Source organism: Vanellus vanellus (genome assembly GCF_965231255.1).
Source record: "Vanellus vanellus genome assembly, chromosome: 2".
NCBI lineage: Eukaryota > Metazoa > Chordata > Aves > Charadriiformes > Charadriidae > Vanellus > Vanellus vanellus.
In genome coordinates this window covers 150,274,442-150,296,248 of record NC_138906.1, presented here as the reverse complement: position 1 = coordinate 150,296,248, position 21,807 = coordinate 150,274,442, and the positions used below count along the sequence as shown (strand labels likewise).

The 21,807-nt window shown below is 38.4% G+C and overlaps 1 protein-coding gene across 1 annotated transcript in view; it reads left to right on the top strand.

The window, feature by feature from the left end:
• Positions 1-2,421: 2,421 nt before the first annotated feature.
• Positions 2,422-21,807, top strand: part of ANGPT1 (angiopoietin 1) — a gene marked incomplete at both ends in the record, with an annotated part of 165,004 nt that continues 145,618 nt past the window's right edge. Inside the window, one exon of the mRNA XM_082499585.1 lies at positions 2,422-2,718. Coding sequence (XP_082355711.1) covers positions 2,422-2,718 — 297 coding nt within the window. The remainder of the gene's footprint in view (positions 2,719-21,807) is intronic.

Sequence of the window (21,807 nt, the reverse complement as noted above, 5' to 3'; positions counted from 1 at the left end):
CACTTCTTGAACGTCTGTATGGGTGTTACCCCTCAGGAACAGGGTCACCTTAAGCCAGTGGGAAGAGGCTATGCAATAGCAACAAAGTTAGCCTGCTCTTCTGTGAAGTCTTTTCTCATCTGAAAAACATCAACTGTAAATTTACGGTTTCACTTTTCCATGTTGGCATGAGAATAATTAAATACTCTGCAGAAAGTGAATGAGGCATTTGTGTAAACAGCAGCATTTTAAAATATGAACTGAAAATCTAGGAAACCTTTGTACACCCACCTTTGCTATTGCCCTTTTAGCTGCTCTGAGGCCCTTTCATAAAGTTCTCTTTTTACTTTTAAAAGAAGCAAGTATTGTTACCATGCTAGCGCTCTTGGTATTTTTGCTTTGTCTCATAAGGAATAGCTGGTTTTATGCTAACCCTTCAGCTCGGAGTCTGATCCTACAGCCTTCTTCCTGACTGAAGTTCTCTGATCTTATGTGAGCAAATATCTTACAGTTGCTTTGTACAATAATTGTAAAGACAGTGTAATAAACCACAGCAGAACTAGTTCTGGTGATGACTGAGAATTATGAGAAACGCTGTATGAAAGCAAGAAAGCAACCTGTAAGAAGCTGCTTTTCAGAGGCAGAAAAAGAAAAGAGTGCAAAAGTAGGCTGAACAGTTCAGAGATGGAAGGATGTTCTGATTTTGCTAAAAACAACAGTAGCATTGACACTTTGCTCTTTGCTTCATGTTCTTTCCTTTTTTTCTCTCTCTATATTGGACACACAGACATTTTAAAGCAAGATGAAATTACCGTTTCTCCTTATTAATACAGGGATGTTTCTTATTGGCTCAAATGAAGTGGTTTCTTTCCAGATGCAAGAAGAAAAGACTCCACCCCCAGTTTTGAGTAGGAATAGCTTCCTCAGGAGCAGGTCAGATGCATGGTTAAATATTCCAGGCAGTTCTTTTAGAATGAAATTGTAGCCGTGATACAGGTGGCAATTGCGTGAGCACTGACGGTGCTTGCACTCCGTATTCTTGCAGGTAGGTTTCCTTGTGGGTAAAAACCTTGCAGGTTGTTTTTTATAATGACGTGCTATTGCCATTTAGAAGACTACTTACTTTCGTGGGAAAAATTATGCAAAGTGGTCTGCACAAATGTTGGCTGATATTTATGTAGCAACAACAAACACTGGAGCAGGAACTAAGATCCAAATTCCTCTGTATTTCAGGAATATTCCAATCCTGTTTCTAATCTGTGCGTTTTCGAGTTGTCTCTAGCAAATACCAAAGGCATTATTTAAGTATAAGATAGTTTCTTAAAGAGTTACCACAATCTTTTTCCGAGGAAGCTGCACCCAAGAAAGTCTCTATGTATGACGAGAGGTGTCTATATAGCCCATACAGACTTGCAAATTCGAAGCAGTGCTTTGCATGTAAAAACTGCACAGTAGTACAGAAGACAATCTGGAATAGCTCAGCCACCATCCCTCACTGTTTTATAATTATTTACCTTAGCTTAGATGCCAGACATAAAAAATTATTATCCTTCTGAACTGCCGTTTCCCATTAGTATTTGGCAACCTTAATTTCATTATATGCTGTAAAAAAACTCTCTGCAAACTCTGCTAAAGAAACACAACTGTTAGCAAAGTAGCTGAAGCATGTGAGGGTTAAACGGAACTTTTTTCCCATAAGTCTCATTCGCCTGACTTAGAATTCTTTAATAGATACTGAGCAGCGCAGAACTGAAAGTATTTTTAATTTCAGTGCTTTGTATATTTACAGAGGGATTACAACAAACTTCTACACTTTATCTACATTTTAATAGGTCAGTGTGAACATATGAAGTGTATTAAGGTGGACTGCCTTACTTATTAAACTTATGTGAATTCGTCAAAAGCCCTTAGCAGTTGTATGCAATAGGGGCTGGAAAGCCATGCATGATTGAGGTCATGCATCCAGCCAATTTGTAAGATGATCCCTCTGTACCGAGCCATCAGCCATCCTCAGCATAGGGGCGCACTCATACACGCATTCCTGTCAAGTCATCTTGTGAAAGGCTGCTTGCTTCCAGCTTGGCTTGAAAGTGCAACCTTAATAAAACTCACTGAAGTCTGAGAGAAAATAGCAGTTCTGCAGCAGATAGTGTAGGGGAAAGAGACTGGGATATGCATATGCAGCTGACTAAAGCAGGCTACATGCTGGACTGCAACAGAGAGGAAACAATAAATCTTAACTACTATGCAATAAATATTCCCAATTTTAACTAAGAAAGCTATCCTCATAGTGAAATTAAAAGAATAAGTTTATCCAAGCTCGATTACTAAAGTGCGCTCCTCCAGTCCTGTTTCCTAAGACTTTAAGGGAAATTAAGAACAAATTTACAGAAAGAGGAAGAAAAAGTTTTTCTTAAAGTAAGAAAGGAAAGTAGTAATAACATGTCAGTTTTCCTTTCCTTTGCTTTCCTGGCAGCGATTCTTGCTCATATAGGCTGTAATAACCAGCGTCGGGGTCCAGAAGCCAGTGGGAGAAGATTTAACCGGATTCAGCATGGGCAGTGCACCTATACTTTCATTCTGCCAGAACAGGACGGGAACTGTCGTGAAAGCACGACAGACCAGTACAACACAAACGCTCTTCAGAGAGATGCTCCTCACGTGGAACAGGATTTCTCTTCCCAGAAACTGCAACATCTGGAACATGTGATGGAAAATTACACTCAGTGGCTGCAAAAAGTAAGTGTTTCTTTTTTTCATTTCTCACTAAATGGATTTTTTTGGTGATGCTTATGCTGTTCAAAGTTTTCATTAGTTTCTGTGAGAACTGAGGTAATAAGGATTGATCTAGTTCGTGGCTGTGTAGGGGAGAAATGTTTCAGCCAGAGTGCACTCTTCTTAGTGACATTGCTCTTGGGAGCAGAATTTTCCTCACTTTACTGAAAGATGCAACTTCTTAAAGCTTTTTCTCAAGAGACCATGGATGTTTGTGAGCCAGAGAACACAAAAATCCTCCAGAGATTCTACTGACAGAACTTACTAAGTATTCCTATAAACTCTACTTATAGTTCACAGCTTCAGATCAGATGTCATGCAGGATACCTGTTACTCTGACAGCAAAAGGGAACATTTAAAAAACGCAGCATTTAAAGGCACTGGGTTGAGAATATAATTGTTCCTTCATAAGTAGATCCTGTAATACTATTCTACCCAGCTAATTGCTGGAAAGCAATAAGAAAGTATATAGGCAGTCACACTCCTAAAACATTGCAGTAAAACTTTTTAACTGTATAGATTACACTGGACTTGAAACAGCCTGTTTGAATTTGTGTGTGTATATGTGCATTCTTTCATAGAAAGGGAAAAATGGGTTTGAAGGTGTTGCAGTGACTTAGCAGAAGTAATTATTTTTAAGAATTTGTGCAATAGCTCTAAACTTCTGATGAACTTTTCAGTATTTTATGTTTGAGCTGAAGTTTGGGCCTAAAAAGACTTAAATATGTGAATAATTTCACCCGTATGAGCAGTCTCATTCACCTTAACAGGATTACTCACTTGTAAAATTACATACCTTGCAGGATCTTGTCCGTGCCTTGGTAGTGAAAATGCCTTGGGATAGCTGACCAGCCAAAATAAATAAACAAACAGTCTTTGTATATAGTTATTTTTAATATTCCCATTCTCACACTGGCATTTTGATCTGGCAAAACTTAGAAAATTGAGCAATTGAGTGATGCAACTTGTCATGTACGATGACACAAGAATACTTCTGTATGTACCCATTTGAGAGATACATGATTTAACTCTAGCACAAGTTCATAGTAAGAATGAACATCAACAAAACTTTAGTGAAGACTCTACTAGGTGCGCTAAAACTTCAGATAAACAGTTATGTTGCCTATCTCATCGCAGAGTTTTTTTTCATCCAGACAGCATACAAGACAGAAATATGTTAAAAAGCATATACAGCTGTCCCCATCCCCCTAACCCTACTAAACCCTTTAGGGAGAGTTTCCTGATCTCTTGGTAAATTAATTGTGCTCTTTGCGTATCTGGCTCTAGTAAGAGAGAAAAGACTCTGTCCAGTAAACATGTGACTATAAAAGAAAATATAACCAAGCATTTCCTTTTTAGACTACTTCCCTCATTTTTTAATATCTTGGTCTGCTTTGGGGAATAAAAGGCTGGAAACGAGGGGTTGTATTTTGTAGAGGAAAACATTTCTTAAGAAATCATTTTACTGTACCTTGAGAGGCTGAGGCAAGCACTAAAAAGGGGAAAGTTGTTATCTGTGTCTATGCACACAGGATTTTACTTAAGCAAATTGCCTGCTGAATCATGCTTATAAGACCTTACTTATTCTGTGTTTGTCCACTAGAGACTGAACTAAGATCACTGTTTCACTGTGAGCTGAACATGAAGAAATATGAGTCTCTGGAGTGTGAATGTCTGAGTTAGGGTTAGTCCTCTCACACTTTGGAGGGAAGTGAATAAACAGGTAGGAAGCCCAATGAAAGAGGTTTATATTTGAGGACTGTTTTCTTCTGCAGTGATTGCAAAACTGGCTATGGGCAGAACCATCCCCCTCCTCCTTTCCTTCCCAACCCCCAGCCCTCTGCTCCCAGGGGTTTACATAAAACTGGGATTGTGCACGTATCCCCATGTGTCAGTTTTCCCTGGAATGAAAAGACCCGTTTCTCTGTGTGATGGAGTACGGCTCGCTCTGAACAAATGAGGCTGATGCAGCTCCATTATAGCATCTCTGAATACTGAATTTGCTTTGTTGCTGTTGCCATTACAAAGGATCTCAGCCATAACTCATTTCCTTTCAAAACAAGCATAATGCTTAAGTGTGATGAATATATTATGTAGATATCTCACATCTCATTTTTATACTCTGCATTTATCCCCCCCCCAGATTTTTAATATCAGATATAACTGCTGCTACACTAAACAGCATTTTACAATGCACCTGCTGTGAACAAAGTAAAGAATAACTAATGGCTATAGACCTCTGACTGGAAGTGAATAGTTATAATAAGAAATAATGTTTAAGAATTGGAGATATATTCTGACTTACATAAAGGAAATACATTTATTACTTCAGGTAATATATATAACTTTCATTAAAATTGTACATAGGCAATGTTTGGCAGGGTGAATTATTTTCTCAGCACAAATGCTAACCTCCAAAATATTGAAAGAGTATTTATTAAGAACATTTGTAAGAATTATGGTTTGCTTAACTCTGTAGTATTTAATTTAATTTAAAAATGTTTTTCCTTGATATCTAAACTGGCAGACTTCTAGAAGAAAAACAAGTATTCTTTATAAAAAAAAAAAAGGCAAGATTTCTATGCTTAAAACCAAACGTGCTTCTTTGATGACCTAAAAGCTTGATTGCAGATAAAAATGCTCTTACTTGGGGACCCAATTCCAGGCAATTAAATCCCAGCCTTGTCCATTAGCATTTGCATATCTATAGTCAGCGTAACCGGGATTGGTTGGCAAACCAGGGACATGGCAAAACGCTCTGCGCAGAAACTGCTCGGAAGAAGATGACTTGGTAAACATTTTTAGAGATTTTCCTAGAACTGTTTATTTTAATACCGGATAACTTTCCCCATTGTTTAAGCTTGGGTTTCATTTCTGCAATATGTTTATACTAATAGTTCAAAACAAACAGTTCATCACATTTTCTTTCTTGCAGTAACTGACTGGCACACGTGATACTGTTTGGTATTTAATTGCAGTGTCTAAGTATTGCCAAAGAGGAGTTACATGAAATGTTATCATCATGTCTTCTTGGGAACTTTCTGTTAGATTGCTGAATTTAAGGTACCGACAGACTCGGTACACGTTCAGGATAGCTGTGTAGATGAGTGTTTCATATACTTACCCCTCAGTCCAAGTAGTTGTAATAATTGTTATTACAGTGACAAGTGAGTTTTACATGATCCACTCTTTCTTTTTTTTCTGATCATTACCTAAGCAGAACCCTATAAAAGTTTACAATGAATGCTTAATGATAGTATACTATAAGAAGCTAACACAGATGTACAAGTTTGAGTGGAAGGTGAACCACAATCATTCTGGTCAGCCAGTATCCAAACTTAGATCTTTTTTTTTTTCCCTTTTCTTCAGAAATATTGATGGCACCACTAGACTTAAACCAAACAAAGAAGCTTCGACTCATTTCCCTTTCCCTTCAAAGTCCTTGTGGTGTCATCAGCTCTAACAGAAGTATAAAATGATGAGCCAGATTCAGTCATTAAAGAAAGAAATTATGAAGACTTTTTCTGGGATATCTGTAGCCTTTTGATAGTCTAAAGTTTATTCTTACCGTGGTTTCGATAAGTTATTTGTCTATGGTATTCTTCATGCTCTCTGTTGACTTCTTTACTTTGCAGAAGTAGCATCACAAGTTCTCACTTGGGTTTTAAATGTGTAAGGAATCCAGGTTTTGAGGGGCACCAGTCATCATACAGAAGAAACTGGCTTTTGAAAAAACTGATGTCTGTCACTGTGTGCTGTGGCTCCATTGGAAGTCTGCCCCTCTCTGCGGTCTTCACCAGCAGGGCCTACCACTGCAATTAAGTAGCAATGATATGCTTATGTGTGTGGAGTGGTTGGATTTTACCTTGGATTTTATATAGTTTGCTGAAGATGGGAAAATTCCTTACATGTCACTCTTGCTGTGAAGCTGTGTGAAAGGGTGACAGAGCCTGCACTGAAGAGGACAGATCTAAAGAGTTGTCATAATATCCTGTGAGACAAATTTTTATTAATATAAAGATATATGTGTCCATAGTGTGTGTAAGATTTTGTCACGTTAAGAAGCCAAGTTTCCCTAGTTGAACTATTACAAGAAACAGTAAAAATTCCATTTTATTTATGATTACGTCTCACTGGGCATTTTGTAATGTAACATGTGACCCTAAAGTCCGCATAATATTTGTGTATGTTAGCTGCAACCCGGAGATCCATGATGAACTCCTGTTAATCTTCACAAATAAAAGCAGGTCATAAGATTTGGAATGTGCCATTCTGCTTCTATGAACATTGCTAACAGGGTTGTGCAAGGAATGACTTTCCAGTAAATCTTTAGTTTTTCAAGGTGGACCAGGGCTAAAAGCACACAGTGAGAATGCTTTATCCAAAACTGGCCACTAGCCTCTTATTTGGCATCCAGCTTGAACCTGGATTTCTTGCCTAGACCCAGAAGCTGTTTACTATTCTAGGTGCTCCTTTTTGCTTTGGATTCAATGAATTTTCATATCCAAAGCAGACACTCATCCTAGTGATATTTGAAGTGCAGTTCCCACAAACAAGCTGCGAAACAAATGATAGGATTCAAATTAGTGGGATTACTTATAGAGCATGTCCTACTCAGTGGGCAAGTATATATATTTAAGGAGCAAAAATAAGTTCATAGAAACAAACTGGTTCTAAGAAAATTCATGTTTGAGTGTAAAACCAAAATTCCTTATTTACCTCCAAAAAATCTCTTGGTCAATAATATGGGTGCATTTCAAAGCTTTATTAATCAAATTTCTGAAGTTCTTGGGATATTCTGAGGTACCCACAACAGAGAGGCAAGACTTCACATGTGGAAATGCCTGAAAGCTTTACATTATTAGGGAATAACCTATTTGGCATTTTTTTTTAAGACGCAGAAGAATCAGAGAAGTAGACTGAAGAACAGTCTCACATGTTGCTACATTTGGTAGAAAATTACTTAAAAAAATATTTCCCATGCTTGGACAGAAGGCTTTATCATAATGTGCAGTAGAACCTGAATGTGTTTATTTTCAGTGATGACAGCTGTAATTAGGAACTTTCTGGTAACAATAAAATATTACATTTATTAGTCATCAGAACTGTCCAACCAACATGCCCAGTGGGAGATCTCATTTGGAGTACTGAGAGCTTTTCTAAATGAAACTGATATAAAGTAAATGGCGTGTCATTTTGAGGGTGCTGAGAACTCATTGTTCCCATTTGCTTCTGTGGTTTGGAAGCAATCTCTACTTCACAGTGCTGGGTGCCTTGGAAAAAAAAAAAAAAAGAGAATCCATGTGGGAAAAGTATAGAGCTGGGTATTTCAGGCCTGCATCATCCCACCCAAACTTCTGGCCAAAACCCAGAGATGCCCAAGATAGGTTTTTCTTTGCTGTGGGGGCTCTCTCAGTGCTGTGTCTAGAGACAGTAGCAAGCCCAGAGGAAGAGCTACCCATCTGAGCTGTCCCAGGGAAGTTTCTGTTTCTCTTCATTGACTCCAGGGTAACCCTGAGCAGCTTGCTCCCTGATTTAAATGCTTCAGTTAAGTGGCATGGATTTAAGCTTTACTTCTGTCCATGGCTGTAGCATAGACTTCCCTTGTGACTACAAGGAAATTGTAAACTTTACGTATTCCTGTTTCCCTTTTCTAACACAGCTATAGTACTACTACTCAATTTCATAAGGCTGTTGGGAGGCTTAGTATGTTATTTTCTGTGTTGCTTTTGGAGTCTTTCTGGTGGAAGGTATTTTGTGCTATTAACAGTTTATGTATGATAATAATACATTCAAAGTCTAAGAAAATTATGTGAGATTAAAAAAACTCTTGGAACATCATTAGTTTTAAAATGAGTAACTAAAATAATGTATAAAAAATATGCAGATAAATACAATGAATACGATTCTATAATGCCAAGTATATTTTTCAGGTTGCCATGTATTATATAAGTCCTGCTAACAGTGAGAATGATCCTCATTATTGCCGTGTTCTTAAAACCCATTGAGCAGCTGCTGCTCCAACCTGTATTCATCTAAGCTGAATAAGACTGTAGCTTAGTCTTGTACGGATTCTCAGGAAGACCAGTGAGGAATGGCTAGTTTTTCAAAGCTGTTATTACCAGCCATTTTGTATAACCTTGTCACTATCAAAACTGGGCTCACTTGTGTGGTTTATTACAGGCATATCCTTGAAAGGTGAAACTATTTAATGAATGGCTTGTATTCATCTCAGTTTACACTTCAGCTTAGTTCAATCCTATTCTCTGTATTTGCAATAAGATGCAAACAAGGAAACGCTAGTAAATGAAGACCTTCTAGAACCAGTATCATGGTTTTAGCTGTGAACATCATCTTCGGCACCAGCAGCTCAAGTGTCTTGAATAAACAGCCCTGGTGTAAAAGTCTTCCCAGTAGCATAAGGATTTCCTCTCATGTTAAAGGGTTGAAGTTTGATCAGGAAAAGGAAATTGAAATAGTTTCATATTTCATAGGAAGGGTTCTTTTTCTTATGAAACAAGCTGTATTTTAACACAAGGTTATTCTTGTGTAACCACATGTGCATATTTTAGAGAGTGTTATGAAAGACCAGGGTGGTGAATATTCACTTGCAAGGATAATGTAAAAATGCCATAAATTATTGCACATTTGCACTACATACTCATTAATGTTCTTGCACAGAGATCAAGCTTTGCTTTTCATTACCTTAGTTAGGAATCACATTAATCTAAAACATTGTAAGTCGCTCCTAAATTGGGATAAGAAGTCTACCCTGGGACTTACACCAGTTTAATTATCCCTGTTTAGAACTGATGCAAGTCAAACTGGTGCAACTTCCTTGTCTAAACAAGACCTAACAGTGGGGCTACGCTCAGCATTGAGCAAACATATGGGTACAGACAGTCAAAGCAAGACAGGTATAGGGTCAGCTGGAAAGATGTTCAAGTTGCACTATTCTACATTTCTAAAAATGGTTTTCTTTCGGAATTAAAACAAACCAACCAAATAAAAAAGAATGGATTAAGATAATTTTATAATCTGTCAGAGGAAGTCATATCGAAAATCAGTATTCTAGGCCATGGAGCTGAAAGAAATTTTTTATATTCCCTTGACTAGCTTGTAGGTGCAGAAATGAAAAAAACAAAAAAAAAGAAAAAAATATCCAGGAAGAAAAAGGTAACAGTTAGAGAATTATGCTAGTTTTATGGTGGAGTAGGTGTGTCTTTAGCAAAGGTACTTTAAATGTCTGTTACATGGTAGTACATGGTCAGCCATAGGATCTGTGTTACTATTCCTGTCTTAAAAGAGAGAGAAATAGGCTGAAAGTGCAGATATGTTCTTGCAGTGTGAAAATCTGGGTTGAAGATACATAAGTAAAAATTGGCTGACCAAAAATTCTGTAAGGAGTCTGTAGAATTCGTTTCCCTTGGACACCTCGCCCTGGTGCGTGGGTGTGTGCACACGTATATTCATGCACATACACACATATATGCATTCAGATTTTTGGAGTGTTTGGTGTTAAGCTACATGGAAATCTGTTTCTGAGTGTTATGTCTTAAATCCCTTCTTCTGTTTTATACCTACTTACCTGCTGTCAATCTGTTGTTCTGGAATTAACCTGTTGGCTCAAAAAACTAGAAGAGTTGGTAGCAAGAAGAAACCTTGTTTAATGTACATGTATTAATTCGGTGTGAACAATCACCCATACTGTGTTGCTGATAAACTATAAGTGTGCCTTTGCTTTTGTTCTTTCCAGAAAGTATATGAAGCACGAGTTGTCATATATTCTGGAAAAAATAGTGGACCTTTGTATTCCCGATCCCATCTGTCCTTACATGTGCATGTGTTGCTAGACAAACCTGAATCTGCATTACACATGCATGGCATCTGCTTCTTTAATAGGACTTGGCATGACTATATGATTATAATTTTTCATCAAATCTTCTGGGAATTTTTATTTGTTGGAATAAAATTTTGGCATTTGTCACGTTTTGTCTAGTTGTCTTGATGCAAATAATGTACCAGGCGTTCCTTCTGTAATAGGAATGTATGGGAACAACAAAAATCCACTTGTTCCAGCTAGCAGAATTCCCTTCTGACTCTGTTCTGCCTGAGGATCTGGGTCCTGGCATTCTTTCTCCTCCCTCTGTACCAAGCTGGCAAACAGGCTTGAGAGATTACCCCAGAGATAGGATAATCTCTAAGCGTCTTCGCCAGGAAATTAAGTCAAGACTAGAGAACTGTGGGAGAAAACTAAGAGTACGAGCAGACAACCTTAGAAGGTAATTTGTCTCATTTTGACAGCATGGCTTCTTTCACACTACAGCACAGTTGATCAGATTGGTACTAATCAATTTTGAATCTAAAAACTATTTCTGCTGCAGGCTGATATGCCATTTATAGACTGCTCCTGCCTTCTTTCACATCTAAACTTCCTTCAAAGGCTTTCTGTGTGCAAGAGGATTTTCTTGAAAGATACTATCTATGTTACAAAACTTTTGGGTTAGGGATAATATTATTTAGCAGGCCACGCTTTTAGTATCCTCATCTGCGATCCACACCAGCCTAAGCCTGCAGATGCAACTTGAAGGGTTTCAAAGCAAAAAACACCAGTGTCATTTGAGTGCTCCTGCCCACTATTTTAAATGTTACAACAAACTTTCGGTCACTCTCAAAGGGTCTCCAGCCTTCGAAGTGGGGTTCTTACTTCCTGACTGTAGGTGAAAAAAATCTGCTTCTCAATGTGTAAATTTACTATTTTGAGAGGTATTTTAATTTTCGACCTTTAATACACTCCAAATCCACAGAACACATTTTAAATACCCACAAAAATCAAAGGAGCACTCCTAGTACAATCTCTAGAGATGCTTTTACATTTATCTACAGGATTCTGCTAGACCTGCCTGCCCTTTGGATTGTATTATTTATGAATGTTTTAAAGTTGTCAGCCTATGCTTATAAAAGTTTATTTTTCTTTTGAATCTCTTGTCTGCAAATATGGTCTTGCACAGTGGAGATTTAGGAAAAATAATGTAGTTGTTAAATTATGATTTTATAAATTATTTTCTAAGCATTGTATTGAATGAATTTTGAATTTGAATTAAACAACCTATTGCTCTATTTAAATGTGATGATTTTCACTTTTGTATGTTCGGCTTTGAATAGCTTTAGCAATCATTATCTTCTGGGAGTTTTAGTTCTCATGCAGAAGTCTTTTGCAGAAAAGAGAATTGTACTAAATAAATTTCTTTTTTAGAACTCTCCCCTCATCTCAGTGTGTCCGTAACAGTGAGGGTGAATAATAGGATCATTTACGTGCCTTTCTTTTCTCTCTTCTGAGTCACATGTTTGTGTTGCAAGAAGGCAAGGATCTTCAGATAATTATCTCCCTATCACCCCTATCACTATCAGACCATTAGTTCTCCTAAACCCCAATATTTTCTATGCAAAACCTGTGTAGAAATGACTTGATATTTCTGAAATCTCACAGAAACACTTTATGTACAAGCTGGTTCTCTGAAGTCTTCTTCAACACCAAAGGACTCAATGAAGACTGCTACAGTCTTTGAAAGTTGGGCATTCATATGTAGATAAAAGTAGCTGAAATGAGGATTTAGGATCACTGCCATTATCGTTTAAGTATTAAGTATATTTATTTGTGTCATAGTTAAATATTTACCCTCTACAGTCTTAATTCATCAGGAAATTCCTGTGGCCTTCTAGGCCACATCAGCAAGTCAACACAGTAACGGGCAGCCCCCAAACCATGATGCCTTTGGTGCTGTGCCTGGAATTTTGAGGATCTGCTTAGAGGGAAAATTGCTCAAAGAGATGACCTAATCTCTTCCTGAATGAACTATTCCCCTTTGTTCCTTGGCTAAAACTTCATACTTCACTCTGTGTGTGACTTACCATAGTAGAGATAAATGGTCAAGGGCCACCTATCTTTCCTGCGTCACTTCTATCCTGTTAATGGGAAAGGCCATCAATGCTCTGCTAGAAAGTTTTTCTGTGTTACTATTTTTGTGCAGAGGAGATATGGACTGCAAAATTCTTTATCACTTTAGCCTGTTAACTACAGAGGCGATGATTAAGGTTGTTTCTCTTCACATTTTTCTTGAATGATCCAGTTTGATCTCTTGGCTTTTCCAAGAATTCTGGCTGATGCAATAAATATCCTTCTGTATATTCCTGTGACATTGTTTACCTCTGTGACATCGTACAGCTCAACTGTTATGGCCTCTGCCTTCGTGTCAGTTGTTAAAGAATTATTTGTACCTGTTACAATACGAGAGTGTTATGCCGGGAAGTATAAGCAAGAAAACTATATTTGCAGAGCAACACAAGGCAAGAGGAGTTTGCCAGGTACCAAACGGTTATCATTACACGTGAAGGGTGATTACAGCAGAATGAATTAAAAAATCATTGGTAAAACATACATTTTTACAGTTTTATCTGCTTGATGAGCCATTGTGCCAGCCACTGTACAAAGATATGCTCTGTCGGCAACTGAGAAGTGTACTGTTGAATGAGTGATTTCAAACCCTCATTAGCTGAGCTTTGCTGAGAAAGCTGGCTTTGTTTCACACTCCACTGACTTCCCTGAAACTAAGGTATTAGCTGAGTTTCTGCATCTCACCTCACTGGCAAAATGCTTGCACGTCGATGCATGTTTACAACACTGCTCTAAAGACACAATGTAATGCTTGGGTAAACTATGTGAAATATCTGTGATGAGTTTGGGGGTTGGGTAAACTGTAAATGCAATAAGAATATATGTAGCTTTTCCCAGTTTTTTGTTTTGGTTTTTTTTTTTTTTTAATGATTTTTTAATTCCATAAAATAGTTATGGGACAGGTAACTCCCAAGGAAACTGAAGATGAGTTTGTAACTGCGGACTGTTACCTCTTGGAAAGGGTCATCTCAGAGAAAGCATAAGGGACCTGGAGAAAGATGGGGAAGGCAAAATATAAGGTGGGATGTGGGAGTGGTGCTCCAGAGCAAGAAGTTTGTCTATTTGAGGTTGATAGAGGATTTTCATTAAAATTCTGACAGGAAGGGTGAAGGTTGCTGTTGTAATCCGTAAATTTTTGTGCTGCCCAAGGTATCAACATGTCACTAAAGCACACACTAAAGCACACACAATAAGATAAGTTGCCCTGCAGTGACAGAAAAGTCTGAAAAATTACTCTGGCGTACAGCACTATGTTCAGTAAAATGCCCTGAAACAATGTAGCTGTAAACTATTGCTGGCTGTGTGGCCCTATAAAGATCATAATACTACGTGTTTTAGTAGTATTACAGTCTGCTGAAAAAAAAATCCCTCATGATAGCTGAGGAAGATTTTTTCTAAAATAAGACTTTTTTTTTAAAAAAAAGAAAAAGAACAGAAAAATTATCTTTCTAAATTTAAGAAGCATACAGGAGTGTGAGGCAAATAAGGTGTTCAGCAACATGTTTTAATGCGGAAAACATGGAGCCTCCAAATTTTGCTGGTTATTGAAGTACCTGAAATGCAGATGACTCCGGCTGAAATGTTGCCATGTGTGGCAGTGCAGGTGGTCACCAGCACATCACTCTCTTATCAGGAACGCTCTTGCAACTCTCAATGACAACCTCAAAAGTAATGCTTGTGTTTGCTGCATATACTTGACCATTAAGTGAAGAAATAACGTACTAGCATTGAGCAAGCACCATGGAGAGCCTGTGATGAGCTAGAGGTCAGAAATCCTAGAAAGGCTTTTGCCCAAATTTGCCAGCTTTAGATTTTGCAAGATCTAGGTGCTTGACCCCGAAAGCGCCAAGGGTCTTGTTTCGAGTTGATGGTAGTCAGAAATTTCCAAGAAACATCTGGCACACTACAAGCTTCACCCCTATAAAAGAAATTATTTTCTTTTCAGAAAGCATGTAGTTACTTTTCAGTAGACTTCAACAGAAAAGTGAAAACCAAGTGGGAACTGTTCTGTTACTCTAAACACATATCTTCTTTATACATATCTTCTTTATACTTTTGGATAAGTGGGTGAGAATGGGATATCCAGAGACTTCCTATAGAAGCTGTCCTATAGAGAACAATGTCACAACAGTTCAAAGCATCAAAAAAAAGTGAATTATAATTGTTTGCACAGTTCACCTAGGGGACCGTATGACCTTAGATACCTTTTTATGTATGTACCTTTACGATGTATGATGACCATGATGGCACATGCTGTACTGGCCACCACAAGTCTTAAAAACATAAAAATATTTCATTATTGTTATGTATGCAGTAACTGAATAAATTATGTATTTGAGTGATTATACATTATATTTATGTATTGACTTTTAAAGTGTAATGGATGTACCAACATTAAAAGAGTTATAAAATTAAAGACAGACAGAAATAAAAGAATTTGTCTGGAATTCAAGTTCCTAAAGCTAGGATTACTGATTGTATTTCTTTAACGCTGAACCAGTAAGCCAAAAAAGCAGCGGTTGTTACCTTCTACCTTAATGCCTCCCAGTGCTCCCTGAAAAAAAAAAAAAGCATTAGGAACCCTAGAAATGGAAAAAAAAAAAAAAAAAAAAACACCAGCCAAACTGAAAAAAAGTTCCTTGATCCAGAATTTAACACTCCTACACATCTTGGAAACATCTAGTAATTTGGCCACTGACCCCCTGGGGTATTTCCTAGAAACAGGATTAAGCAAGACTGAAATTTTTTTATTGTACTGTTATGGGTATGAAGATGCGACATGAATTCTTGATTTGTAAAATACAAACCAAGTGTGACATCCTTTTCCTTTTTGTGCATTTTTAAAAAATACTTCAACATTTTTATTCATTATTTTGCTGCCAAAATCATGCAGAGCTCCTGAAATTACAGTCAAAACTCTTTGGTCCTTTGTCACTAGAATTAACCTTGGTGTTCTTCTCTGGGTTATAACTCACCGTAATGGAAAACTGGAAATGTGTTTTAGGGTAAATTTCCCATTTTCATTCTTCTTAAGGTTCAAGATGACACCTCAGTGTGATTTATGTGAGTGTGGTTTTGAATGCTGTCTTGTTTTCACTTCCATAGTAAAATCTTTCTGAAAGACTATAAGAAAACTGCAGCAAGATTATTTTTAGAATATTAATCATAATGCAATACAAGCGTTATATTGTGAGACAGCTTCATATTTTAAGTCAGAGTCATTTGGTATTTTTTCTATCAGAGTGGATCAGGCTTAGTCTTGTATAGCTATCACATGTTTCCCAGGTGTTGCTAGAGTGAGCCCTTACCAAAAAGTATGACTAGAAAAAACAGTCTTTTCCAATGGGAACATGAACCCAAAGGAGGTTTTCAACACATTGCACAAACTCAAACCATTATCATTAAATAGCCTTGAGAGGGTTAGAAACTGAAAAAAAGTCTCTCTACTCTCACCCAGAGTGTGATGCTAACAAATTCCTGCGGAGCTTGGCCTGATGCAGCTCACAGTGAATCAGCGGTAAACATGTGGCCTCAGTTCCTGTTCAGGAAGGGGCATTTCCCAACCTCGGGCCCACCCAGCTGAAGCTGAGCCCTCACCTCCTCCTTCCCCTGGCACTTTCGGGGTGGCAGAAGTTCCAGGTCTACTTTTTGGCACTGGCTGTCTGGATTCAACTACTTCAAAACATCTCTGCCCTAATGTAAGGGGGTTTCTTAATGGTAAGAAACAGACCTCAGCTCTGTCCGGACAAAAGCTGTTTGGCGGGACAGGAAATTCCCAGATGGTCAGGAGGAATTTTAAAGGGATGGACGGGTACGTTGCAAAACGCTAGCCTGGCACCCACAGAGACTGAAGTCTGTTATTTATAGAAAAGCAGAGGCAGAAAACAGATTGTGTGCTTCCTCACAATATGCTCCACAATCGCTGCATTGTGTCAGCATAAATTTGCGGGGTACCACATCAAGAACTGAGATGATAGTAAGGTCTCTATCCCCAGACAGTTTTTTTCTCTGCATGCCTAGAAAGATACCAGCTAACGCTGTGTGCAGTGGTGGCTGTATAATACAAACAAGACCGCTTTTAGAAAGATCTGGAACGACAGTCAGAAATCATGTCAACGGCATCAGTGGAGTGATGCCAATGTCAATCTGCTGCAGCTGAAAGAAGACTCAAGCCCAGTCTGTGAGAAGCAGACAAGCTCAGATTTTTTTGTTCATTTGAGGATAGGATTCTGTGTTCAGCTTTTATTATGTCCACAGCCTTCTCCCAGCGCTCCTCAGGCCTGAAAGTGGGATGTAAGTCTCATGAGAACAATTTTATAAAGACATTTTCAGTATTTCCTTTTTTTGTTCACGTCAAAAGGATCATAAACGCATCTTTGCCTATTGGCAGCATTCGTCTCTCCAGACCCTCCAAACACCAAAGAACAAGGAGATACCTGTTGAACAGGAACATTCAAACTCATCAGGCAGATTATCTTAATTCAAATCTAATCTTGGAATTGATCTGCCCTGTATTTTCAGGGGACATTTGTGTTTTTTGGTTTTCTTTTGCTGAAGCCAGCCAGGAAATGTTTTGGCTTCTTTTTCTGAAATGTTTTAAAATAGAAAAATCCTTTTTGTTGACATGTTCTGCAGATTATTTTGATATTTCCGTGAGATATATGTATGACAGAATTGCTACGTGGCAGACTTAACCTAATTAGAGACCTCCCAACCTGAGGGCTTGAGATGTCAGGTAAAAGTAGCCACATGACAGAGGACAATATCTGCAAACCAAAATGTTTTGCTTTTCAGCCAAAATGTCAGAAGTCTTGGTTAAAGTGTGCTGTCTCTTTCTTATCTATCTGTCTATTCATAAATTAATCTTCCTTTTATTTTAAAAAATTGAGCTTTGCATAAAGTGAAAGAGATCTCACTGGAAAGCATTTTTCTGCTGATAAAGAGAAAATCAGCAGACTGCTACAAAGTGACTGCCTTAGGGCTGACTTGAGTGAAAGTAGAATCAAGTTCCAGTATTATCTTGGGATGTGAAGGAGAAGCCTAAGTGTAATATCTGTGTACAGGCACAGTGGAGATGTTAGAAGAGGGGAAGAGGGATGCACTGCATTGGTATCCTCCCGTTTATCTGGGAGCGGTTGCTTCTGCAGTTCCTTTTTTTTTTTTTTTTTTTCCCTGAAGAAGATAGAGAGAATATGCATGTGGAATGTTGTTGATACAGAAAAGATCATGCAAACTGTCCCCTCTGAACGAGAGACGTCTGAGTTCAAACAGAACTATTTGTAGCTTTTCTTCCACTGCCCTGGTTTTCTGGTTTAATTAAGAAAAATATTTTTTAGCTGGCTGATTTAGTTCATGCTAAAGGAAAAAGAAATCATCAAACTGCTTAAGAAAAAGCTCTTATACCAAGTATGTTGTAAAACAAAACAGTAGATCTGTGCTGAACACATGATAATATTCCACTGTTTTGTTTAGTGATATGCTAGAAATGCATATCTGGATGTTGCAGAAATGATCTGAAAACCAGGGGTTCTTTTTTTCTGAACTTGGTGGAGCTGCATGACTTGCTGATAGGGCTGTATGTCATCCCTCTGGCACCTTCTGCTGATGATGCCTTTTAATACTGTATGCCGCTCACCAAGCCCATGTATATTTTACCTTTGTGTTTCTACACTGCAACATGCTGACAAGAAGTCTTATTGTGGAGGTGGCTAGATGAAATTTAAAAAATTATATGAGCGATTTGATTGTCCCTCCCCATAAACAAACTCTCTTTGCGTGAATTTTTAACCTGCTCATATTTTTTAGCTTGTGGTATCTTTGCTAACAAATGAGGAAATTCAAGTGTCTGTGATTCTTTTGTATAGTGCTTTTTGCAAAATGGTTGTTTATTAAAGATATACTATCCAAACAACATTTTACTGTTATTGTCTTCCTTTGGGATTTTGCTTGCGTATGGATGAAAATTTCTAAATTTCTAAAAAATTTCTAAATCCAGAAGTTAGGCTATAGTATTACCACCTAGAAACAAGTAAGAAATTTGTTTGATATTTATTTTAATTTCAGAGCGCAGAGAAAAACATCAGAATTAAACAACTTGTCCTTCACAATTCATCATGACTGAATAATGTATATGAAACACAACATGCAGTGGAGCAGGAACATACCTGTTGTTAGTACAGGTGAAATGCAATTGCAATAAACATTTACAAGATTTTTAGCTTGCAACCAAATTTACAGAATTACTGACAAACTTGAGAGGAAAATGTTATAATGATTATGTTTCAAATTATGAACAACAGTTTCTTTACATTTTCAGATATAAATAAAGCACCTAGGATGAAATCCCAGCCATAGTGATGTCAAAGACAGAACTTTGAGGAATTTCAGGCAATCAAGACTGCATATCAAACTCTGCTGGTTTAATTTCTGGCATTAGGAAAGAAGTGTTTGTGCCATAAGTTCAGTGCATATATCTATTATAGCTCTCTCTAATACTGATAGAGAATCCATGCTTGCTTTACAGTCTCGCATTCATTTTTTAAAGAATGTCAACAATTATTGACACCAGTATAGGTTAGGGGCGGACCTGCTGGGAAGTAGTTCTGAGGAGAAGGATCTGGGCGTCCTCGTAGATAATAAATTATCCATGACGTGATCTTATTAGCGTTTATAAATATATAAAGGGGGAATGTCATGAGGATGGAGCCAGGCTATTCTCAGTAGCGACCAGTGATAGGACAAGGGGTAATGGATTCAAGCTGGAACACAAGAGGTTCCACTTAAATTTGAGAAGAAACTTCTTCTCAGTGAGGGTGACAGAGCACTGGAACAGGCTGCCCAGGGAGGTTGTGGAGTCTCCTTCTCTGGAGACATTCAAAACTCGCCTGGACACCTTCCTGTGCAACCTCATCTAGGTGTTCCTGCTCCGACAGGGGGATTGGGCTAGATGATCTTTTGAGGTCCCTTCCAATCCCTAGCATACTGTGATACTGTGATACTGTGAACTGCTGGAGCGAGTCCAGCGAAATGATAAAGGGCTTGGAGCATCTGCCTTATGAGGAAAGGCTGAGAGAGCTGGGACTCTAGCCTGGAGAAGAGAAGGCTGAGGGGTGACCTTATTATGGCGTACAAGTATCTAAAGGGTGGGTTGAAGGAGGATGGAGCCAGGCTCTTTTCAATGGTTCCCAGTGACAGGACAAGGGGTAATGGGCACAAGTTAGAACACAGGAAGTTTTGTTCAAATACATGGAAATACTTCTTTACGGTGAGGGTGACAGAGCACTGGCACAGGCTGCCCAGGGAGGTTGTGGAGTCCCCTTCTCTGGAGGTTTTCCAGACCCGCCTGGATGCAGTCCTGAGTAATGTGCTCTAGGCAATCCTGCTTTAGCAGGGGAGTTGGACTAGATGATCTCTAGAGGTCCCTTCCAACTCTGAAAACTCTGTGATCCCGTGATTCTGTGATTCCGTGATTCATACTTCTATAACGTTTTGTACTCAGAATCTCAACATCTTTTTACAGACATCAATGAATAGAGCTAGCTGGCAATCAGAGGGCTCAGTGACGGCATTAATTTTGTTCTCATCCAGTGGAAAACCCAAGGTACACCAATGGCCGCTGATGTACCTTTAGACACTTGGGAAATCTAAGTATAACCAATATTAAAACCAGGACCTGAGGCAGCTTCAGTGTTCATAAGATACTTATCAGAATCTTTCACACTAATACAGATAGGTAAATATGCAGTGGTCTCTCAGGTTACTCATCTCATTGCTGTCCAGAAATTTTATTTTTTGTGGCAGTTAAATGATGGGCTAATTTCATAGCTGCTGTAAATTGACACTGCTCAACCTAGAGTGATGGAATCAATCCATTTCCAAAGTGGCCATTTTTTTTTTTTTCTTTCTTAAGAGACCAGCCCTGGTCACACAACCTGATGTGCAAAGGGACAGTGATGATATGCAGTGGTGTATCCTAAGCTCCACCCATGGGAAAGCCAAGACACTTGACACCTTCTTCTGGTTGTTAAACCAAGAGAGTCAATTCCTCTTAGCAAGTGAAGACCTTTCCTGAACTGAAAAGATCTTGTTATGTTACAGCCCATTGTGTCCCATTGTGGTAGAGAATGTATGGAAACATCCTGGGCACCTCAATACAAGAGAGATATCGAGGTGCTGGAGCGAGTGCAGAGGAGGGCAACGAAACTGGTGAAGGGCCTAGCAGACAAATCATATGAAGAGCGGCTGAAGGAGCTGGGACTGTTTAGTTTGAGGAGGAAGAGGCTGAGAGGAGACCTCATCACTCTCTACAACTATTTGAAAGGACACTGTAGAGAGGTTGGTGCTGGTCCCTTCTCACAGGTAATTAATGACAGAACAAGAGGGAATGGCATCAAGCTCCAACAGGGTAAGTTTAGACTGAACATTAGGAAAGAATTTTTCACAGAAAGGGTGGTTGGGCATTGGAATAGACTGCCCAGGGAGGTGGTTGGGTCACCATCTCTGGATGTGTTTAAGAGATGTTTAGATGTGGTGTTGGGGGATATAGTGTAGGGGAGAACTTTGTAAAGTAGGGTAGATGGTTGGACTCGATGATCCCAAGGGTCTCTTCCAACCTAGACAATTCTATGATTCTATGATTCTATGATCTAACAACACTAATTTTTAAAATTAAAACTAAAATCTGAAATTTGTTGAAAATGCCTTACAATGTCCTGTATAATTTATTAGCAACAAAATCACTCTCCACTGAGGTTCAATATGATGACGGGTAAAATATAGAGCATGTGCCACCTCATATAAATCATACTAGAAACTTATCCAAATGATTAATGTATAGACCTTGTATTATTTCACATAAAACATGTACATTGAAACCCTTTGTTTAATCACCAGTAGAAAAATCACAGTTTAACAGTCGTTTTGAAGCAAGTTTTTTATTTCTTTTCCACTTAATATACATTGTTTGAAGTCAGGAGGCTGCTGTAAATTCAAAGCATAGAAGTGTGTTAGGAGAAAAATGTAAAATCTGACTTTCACAGAGGGTGTGACATCTCCCCCTGACTTCAGCGGGACAGGTGGGTGTTTAGTGTAATTGAAAA